Here is an 8,660-nt window from a genome sequence, read left to right as displayed (position 1 = left end):
GATAAAATGATACTCTAAATAAATATCTCTCCATTTGATTTAAAACATCACACTAATTCAAAATGCTTTTTTAACCTGAGATCATATAATATTGTCAACATAGGACAAGGTTTGATAAATTCAAAACCTAATTCCAAAGAGCATTTTTCCTTAACTTTGCCCAACACACAATAGTTTATAAAGGGTTTTCACAGTCATTATTTCACTTTTAAATAGAATTTGCTGAACCTGAAACTCTTTTGGGATGTGATTATAATTATTTCATATTAGAGTCATTATAGGCATAATAAGAAATATTTTGATTTTATTTCGGCAGATTATAATCTCCATTCTGCAAATGCCCTTCTATTTTTTGTATTACCTATTCCTCATGCAAATATATCTTCTTTATTTTTGGATTTAGTGCCCTTCCAATTTTGTGGCTGCCTGTTGCCCAAAATTCTGAGTGCTTTTCTTTTCAGTATTGAGGTATTATGCAAAGAAAAAACATATTGCATGATGCATCGTGCATAGAATACTAATACAAAGTTCTGAACTGAGATTTCTGTAGACAGCAGTGCATCTCTTTTAGTTTTTTAATCAGATTATTTTCATGGAAGCAAATAAATTTTATCCTTGCTCTTGCAGCCGACTACCTAATGCACTTTAATATGTCAGGAAAACAAAACATGAATGGTCTAACTAGTTAAATTTTAGAAGATTGTTTTTGCTGTGAAATCAAATTTCCCTGTTTCATTCTCAGCTAGCTTTCTGTGTATTTACTTTAGACAAGTAACCATATTTGAAAGATTCCGTTTCCTCATGTACAAGGGCAGATAGAAAGGCTGTTTTGGTTGGAAACTTCAAAAAAGCCTTTCTTAAAATGCAGCATGAAAATCACACACATTCTAATAAGACAGCATTGAAAATATGGATGGGGAAACACCTGGTTTTTCAGAAGCGACTGCACTGTTATTGACATGCAGCATGGCTTCTATTGTCGGTATTAACCGTGTGATATTTTCCAAGTAATTCATTTGCAATGCCTGTTCTAGAAACCTGCAAAAACACAAAAAGAGAGGAAAAATTTCAAGTAGGCATGTCAGTATTTCAAGAAAGGATTTCACCAAGGAAAAAAACAATGAAAAAACTTACTGATCCATATTTAAATTTATTTTGCTTGGATCCCCCGTCAGCAAGTCTCTCAGTTTTTTAGATAAGACATTGTCATGGTACAGTAAGCTGGTTGCTATGTCGGTGCCCAGCTCTGCTGCCTCAAGGAGTTGCACATGAAACACACTCTCTTCACACAGGTTCCCAAAGCTCATATTAGATAGCTGGCATGATTTCTCCATCGAATTGAAAGTTTCAGATTCACAAAGAAGCTCAGTCAAGTTTCGAAGTTGAGACAGCTTTCAAAAAAGAGGAGAATGAAAAATAGATAAAGTACCTTATTCTACATTTTCAATAGTGGATAATAAGCAACCAAAATAGATTTGCTTCCAGAAACATTCTGGGGACTGAATGGTGGTGCAGCAGTGGGACACAGTGCTCTATGAATCAGTCTTGGGTGGGAAGATTCCAGGTTCGTTTCCAGAGACAGCTGGGCATGCATGAGCCCATGATCCAGGCTGGCAGAGGCCAGGAGTAGATCACAGCATCAGGACCTGTTGGGGAACTGTCTGTCTCTGTGTCTGTCTCTCTGTCTCTCTCAATTGATAGAGTAAATAAATAGATAAACTTAGTTAGCATTTGGCCTTTTTTTCTTTTTAAGAGGTTTTTGCTATAGGACATGTGTGCTCACCAGAAAGAGAGAGACAGAGAACAAGAAATCACCCCCTCACCCCCACCTCAGCAAGGAGGATGACCACACTGCGATCTCTTCTCCTCCATTCTCCTCTCGGGATCTTGAGCACACACGCACATGCAGCTGATGTGAGTTTAAGCCACTGGGTCCGGGACTCGAACTGCAGTCGACTACATGGGAGTCCAGTGACATAGCCATTATGCTAACTGCTGGTCCCATGGCCTGTTTTAATGCAAGCACTATATTTTTTCATTCAGCCTTTGTTCTCTTTAAGAACTTTATGAAACCTTTGACCCTATTTGTCTTGTCTTCACTGCAAACAGCTTTAAAAAATTTTTTTATTCAGTTTAAATCACAATACTTTACCGGATTTTATATTGTAACTTATATTTTACATTATGTGTAAGAGTAGATAGAAAACAGGCTTGGTCTAACACTTTTAAAAAGTCTTTTCTGATTACATCCACTAGGATGGCTACAATCACAAAAACAGAGAAATAACAAGTCAAGGATATAAGAAATTATAAACCTTGTACACCATGGGTGGGAATGTAAAATGGCCCAGCTGCTATGGAAAACACTATGGCAGCTTCTCACAAAGTTAAAAATAGAATTATCATATGATTCAGCAATTCTAATTCTGGGCATATACCTCAAGGAAGTAAAAGCATCTTTTTTTTTTTTTTTTTTTTTTTAAGATTTTTGCCATAGGGCATATATGCTCACTAAAGAGAGACAGAGGGAAAGCAAGAAAGCCCCCCTGGGGAGAATCATGCCACAATCCCTTCTCCTCCATTCTCTTCTGAGGATTTGGGGTACACATGGCTATGTATCTAGCCACTGGGGACCAACTGCAGAGTTGCCCATGTGGAATCCAATACCTTACCCCACCACACCACTAACTGGCCCTAAAAATCCAATACCTTATCCCCCACCACACCACTAACTGGCCCTAAAAATGGTACATACATATATTTATGTACCCATGTTCATAGCAACATTATTCACAATAGCCCAGAAGTGGAGGTAACTCAAGTGTTCAATAGAAGAATGAATAAATAAAATGGAGTATATTTATGAAATATTATTAAACCTTAAAGAAAGAAACTCTGACGTGTGCTGTACTATGTGTGAATTTTAAGGATATTAAGCTAAGGGAAATAAGTCAGTCACAAAGAAACAAAGACAACATGAATCCACCTCTGTGGGGTACCTAGCATAGGCAAATTCACGGATGCAGAAAAGAGAATGGTCACTTGAGGACCTGAGAGTAAGGGAAATGGGGAGTCGTTCAATGAAAACAGAATTTCAGGTTTAGAAGATAAGGAAAGTTCTGGACACCAGTTGCATGATGTGAATGTACTTAATACAACCAAACTGTACAGTTTAAATATCGATATTACAAATATTTGACCAATATTTTAAAAACTGATAAAAATTAAAGTCTTTGTTAAGCTGTCTCACGAGAATCACACATAGTCTAATAAGGCTGTAATTCGAACACACACAGGTATCTACCTGGCTTTTCGGAAGTGACTGCACTATAATTGATCTTATCTTCCACCTTTTTATGTATTGAAGGAAACTAGATGCTTTTGTCCTGTGGTGGTGGTGGGGGGTGGGGGGAGATATAAAAAGGGCTAGAATCACCAAACCCAGTGGAAAAGGAGGAAAATGGAAGTCAAATCATTTCCTATGCTGTCAACTATATTTCTGTCTTCAGTTCTCTATGCTCTGTGCATTCTGAGGATCTATGCTTAAGTCTTACAATCTTGGAAAGAAAAAATATGCCTCTGGGAAGCCCATTCTGTGATTCTTAGAAGCCACCCTTTTAATAAGGCAAGTAAATCAAAATGGAACAGTTCTAAAGAAGCAAATACATGTCATTCACCACAGTTTAGTTTCCAGTCAGCAGTTACATTTTGACGGAAGTGAAGTATTTTATGATCCAGGTAAATGTTTGGAAATATTTTTTCTATATATCAAATGAGAAAGGCACAAGGATGTGTCTTTCATGAGAGGTTCAGTGTAACTACCTGTAGGCTGTAGCAGCTAAACACTGGTCATCATACACAGCAAATAGCATTGGTCTATTTCCCATTATATTTAATATTAAAATAGACTGCAGGCTTTGAACGATCTATAATAGCTTCATATGTTCAAAAATTCTACTGTTTAGTCTTACTGCTTTGAGAAATTTTTCATCCTGGAATAAACTGAATCATTTTATCTGCTATAACTGCATGTTTGCCACATGATTCTTTCCTGTGATTTTTTTTTGGGGGGGGGGGAAGTTTTTGCTATAGGGCACATGCGCTTGCCAGAGTGACACAGAGAGACAGAGAGACAGAAAGAGAGAAATCACCCCCCAGGGGGGATGGCCACATCGCAATCCCTTCTCCTCCATTCTGCTCTTGGGATCTTGGACATGCACGCACATGCGCTGGGTGTGAGTTTAAGTCACGGGGTCCAGGACTTGAACCATGGTTGACTATATAGGAGTCAAGTGACATAGCCATTATGCCAACTGCTGGTCCCCTTCCTGTGATTTTCAAGTACTAGATATGATTAAACTTCTAGCTAATGGAGCCAACCCTCTATACTGCACTCTCTAGTGACTTTTGTTTTGATGCTTTCTTAAACAAAATATGAATACTCGGGGCTAAATATACATTTTTTAATCTGAGCTTTGAGGGTATAGTAATTTGAATGACTTTTAGTCAGTAGAGGTGGAGATATGTGTGTATTTCTTATTCATGACAGAAAGTGTGCATAAGAGTGAGAAAGAGAAAGACAGAAGCAGCCTCCAGAGGACCTTGTCCTCCCATAATCCCTTTTCTCCAGTGCTCCAGCAGGCCCAAGATGTTTCAGGTTCCCCAGGCCAGAGATTTGCATCTGCTGTCAGTCATGTAGCTTCCAGCACTGCAGTTCACTTTACTACTGACTGCACTTGAAATGTCTTTTTTTTTGGAGAGGTTTTTGCTATAGGGTATGTGTGCTCACCGAAAAGACAGAGACAGAAAGTGAGAAATCACCTCCCCAGGGGGGATGGCCATGCTGCAATCCCTTCTCTTCCATTCTTCTCTCGGGATCTTGGGCACGCACGCACACGCGGCCGGCGTGAGTTTAAGCCACTGGGTCCGGGACTCAAATCGTGGTTGACTACATGGGAGTACAAAAACTGCTAGTTCCAAAATGTCTTTTTTTAATTGCAAGTTTCACCTTACATGTATGGGAAATCAGTAAAAATTTATATAGTGCAACCCTGGCTCAATGAGATAAAAGTTATAGAAAAAGAAATTAGAAATCTAGCTATACCTCTGATGTAAGCTTGGTTCTCTGAATAAAGATACAATTCAGAGTCAGTAATATAAAATGCACTGAAGAGCGTGTCCACCAAGGAGTCATTATGGTTACTTAGTATTTGTCATTACTCTTTACTTCATTCAAAGAAAACACATGCATTATAGTTTGAAAAGTCTCATAGATCATTAATAATCAATAAAAATGGAATGAATTATAATTTTCTCTTCAAAAATATGTGTCAACCACCTGTTGCAGGTTTGCCCTTGTATAGAGCCCTGTCTCCTTTGTTACAAGCAAGGGTTCAGACCTAAAACTGAATGATGACCCATAGCTTCCTCCAATTCCAGCTGTGACTGAATTCCCCCATGCCTAGTGGTTCCCAAATGCATATGAGCCAGAATTTTAAGTGGCATTATGGTGAAGACCTCCTAATATCATGGGCATAAAATGATAAAACTTTCAGGCTTTTAGTTGGGTAAATGGAAAAAAAAAGATGGGAGTTATTTAAAATTTTAAAAGTGTTATAGTAAAAAATCTGTATTTGTGCTCAATAACACCTATTTTGTAAATAGTTCTCCAATAGGAAATTATCCTTTCCATCAAAGAACTGGAAAGAAGGGATAAAACAGATGATAAAACAGAAAATCTCAAGAAAAATAGAACGGTTAGGCTAGAATGGAAGGCTGGGGAACAGAGGGAAAAGTCACCAATGAATGATAGGATTTCGGCATTTCTATCATCTTAGAAATACGTTATAAGTAATTTTGGAATGAGTGGACGCTGAGCGTATATCCCCAAAGAGGATACTGATGACCAGAGAAGGCAAATCAGGAAAGTGACATCTCTAGCTGTACAACTCTAAGAGTTCATCTTCATTTTCTCAATGACGCATACTATTTTCTCTGAGTTGTACTCTATGTCAGGTGCTGGGGACACAAGGGTGGAAGGGCAGACCTGGGCATATTCCTTATGGAGCTTGTGTTTAGGACTGAATGGAGTCTGTCCATTTCAAATAGCAGCCTTGCTTCTTATACATGACAATAAATTTTCTAACCAAGGGACAAGGACTGTGTTTTAGTTCCACTTCTGTGGCTTCTAGAACTTTCCTCATAACACAATGTTCAGAGGAACATTGCATTCAAATGGTGGATGATATTTTAAATTAATCTTAGCCTCATTTCCATTTCATTAGTATAAATGGTTGAGAATGTATTGTTTCCAGTTTGTACGCTGCCCCATTGCTTAGTAAGTTGAGAACTACAGTGAGTGTGATTATAGTACTGACACCTTCATTTGTTTCATACGTGCATGAATCAAGCCTTAAGCTTCTACTATATGGAACTTCAGAGATAAAGAAGGCATAATTCAATCAGAGTTTATACTCTAGTGAGGGAACTGTGCCTTGCATTGACCACAAACTAAAATGCCAAGGGATGAGTTTCCAGGGTAGAAATCTCCTTGTCCTTGGATGTTCCTCTTTATTATGCTTCCTGTCTCACAGGCTGCTATGTGGGGTTGATTCGACCTCCTAAATCACTCTTCAAACTGTTTCTTCCTTCTGTCCTCTGCCACTGACACAGTGTGGGCCCTCCCTTTTTGCTTAGATTACTGCAAAAAATAGCCTCCTTGGCTTTCTTCCAGACTCTTATCCATAATTCTCCCAGAGAGATCTCTTTCTAAAATGTAAATTTCACCTTCTTCGAAATCACAGCTTTCAGTATTCTATTCAAACTTCTGGGCTAAGCATAAAGAGGCCTTCAGGATCTGGTCTCAGCCTCAGTCTGCAACCCCCTTTTCTACCTATCTCATAGGCATCATCTGCTCCCGTTGGACACATGGCTCCAGGTAACCTACATCTGATTTTCAGGTTCATGTTTCCATTCTCTTACAAATTCAGCTCTCTGTGTCTGGAATGAATAACTTGTAATCTAATCCTGCAGAGCCTTCAAGACTTACAGTTAACATTATCTCCTCTATGAATTTCTTCTCTACCTGCATCACCTACATTCTGACTTAGATATCTCACCTCCATCGTGCCTGTCCACCTACCACAATGTTTATTTCACTGTATTACAATTGTTGTTCTGCTTTTCCGTCTTCTCCCCTTGATTGATGATAAGCATTTAGCAGTAGAGATTATGATTTATAAATAAGTAGATTAGTAGGCCAACCAATAGCATGGTGGCTAAGGTGGCTAGATCCCACATGGTCAACTGTGCAGTTTGAGTCCCAGACCTGGAGGCTTGAGAAACATGTTGGACACATTTGTGTGGATGTCTAAAATCCCCAAAAGAGGGAGAAATAGAGGAGAAGGAATTGTGGTGTGATCATCCCCCATGGGGAGTGCAAAATTCTCTGGCAAGTTCATAAAAAAAAAGAAAACAAAACAAAAAGATTAGTAGTATGGGAGCACATGTGATAAACAGAAAGAATGAATGGGTAAATATTATAGGAACACAAATAACTGTCATCATTCTGGTTGGAAAACTGGGAGAAAGGTGATATTTTAATATTATAAAAGGAGGTGACATTTAAACTTGTCCTTGAAAGATGAGTAGAAATTTTCCAGATGAATGCATAACTTCCTTCTCATTTGCACAAACAAATTAAGAGAATGTTAAATTAACTATATTGGATATTTTGATTCATGTAGAAGACTAGGACTAAAATGTGGGTAATCTAATAACTAGCATATTTATTTGTAATATACATGGACATAATGTTTTGCATGTCTGCTTAATTATACCATGTTGACTACACAACAAGTCATCTTGCTTGTCCTGAATAAACCAGTTCTAATTTTACTTTATCAGGCTACATAAATCCAATTAAACTGCTGTTCTTACTAGGAAAGCTGCTTTCAAAACCTAATGGGGTTATTTAAGAAATGAAATAAATTTCATGATAACCTACATACTATATGCACGAGCAAAACAAAGAGTAACAGATAAATAAACATGAAGCAATTCAAACTTAAGAGTTTTAAATTTTCTTGGTTGCTCCACCTTCCTTTTTCAATATCATGTATTTTAATATGAATGTGTGGCTTCTGTTTCCAATGACAATACTTAAAATAGGATGAATTACCTTGAGATATTTTTGTACTTTGTAAAGTCTAAAACATCAGCTATCAAAATGTATTTGTATACGTTTAAAAACTTGAGGACATCTCTAGGAGCTGGCAGGGGGTGTGTTGGTTAAAGAAGTTGGATTCCCACATGGCCAACCAGGGTTCGAGTATCAGACCTGGCAGCTTGCTTTCTCACTTCCCCTTTCTCTCTCTCTCTGTCTCTATTTGATCAAATTAAAAATAATAATAACAAATGGAATTAAATAAATAAATAATTCTTAAAAAATCTTTAGAACAGTTCTATTATTAGAAAATGTAATTGTACTTGTATGATTTTTTTCCCCTTTGACTGCATCAACATATATACAATATAACTATATAATAAACATACGCACACATACATGCACACGCACAAAACCTAGGACATATCAGATTATAAATATGAGTCCTTTCTCAAATTATGAATTAAAAAAATTATTTTATTTATTATTATTATTA

General features: G+C 37.4%; 1 protein-coding gene across 2 annotated transcripts in view; it reads right to left on the bottom strand.

The window, feature by feature from the left end:
- Nucleotides 1-8,660, bottom strand: part of ABCA12 (ATP binding cassette subfamily A member 12) — a 217,443-nt gene that overhangs the window by 93,383 nt on the left and 115,400 nt on the right. For both annotated transcript variants that reach the window (XM_006157460.1, XM_006157461.1), the window contains exons 12-13: nucleotides 1,135-1,391; nucleotides 926-1,038 (exon numbers count right to left, since the gene is read on the bottom strand). In XM_006157460.1, coding sequence (XP_006157522.1) covers nucleotides 926-1,038; nucleotides 1,135-1,391 — 370 coding nt within the window. The remainder of the gene's footprint in view (nucleotides 1-925; nucleotides 1,039-1,134; nucleotides 1,392-8,660) is intronic.

Source organism: Tupaia chinensis, unplaced genomic scaffold, assembly GCF_000334495.1.
Source record: "Tupaia chinensis unplaced genomic scaffold, TupChi_1.0 Scaffold000542_1, whole genome shotgun sequence".
Taxonomy (NCBI): Eukaryota; Metazoa; Chordata; class Mammalia; order Scandentia; family Tupaiidae; genus Tupaia; species Tupaia belangeri.
The sequence above is the reverse complement of the archived record's forward strand: the minus strand, read 5'-3'. Positions and strand labels throughout refer to the sequence as shown.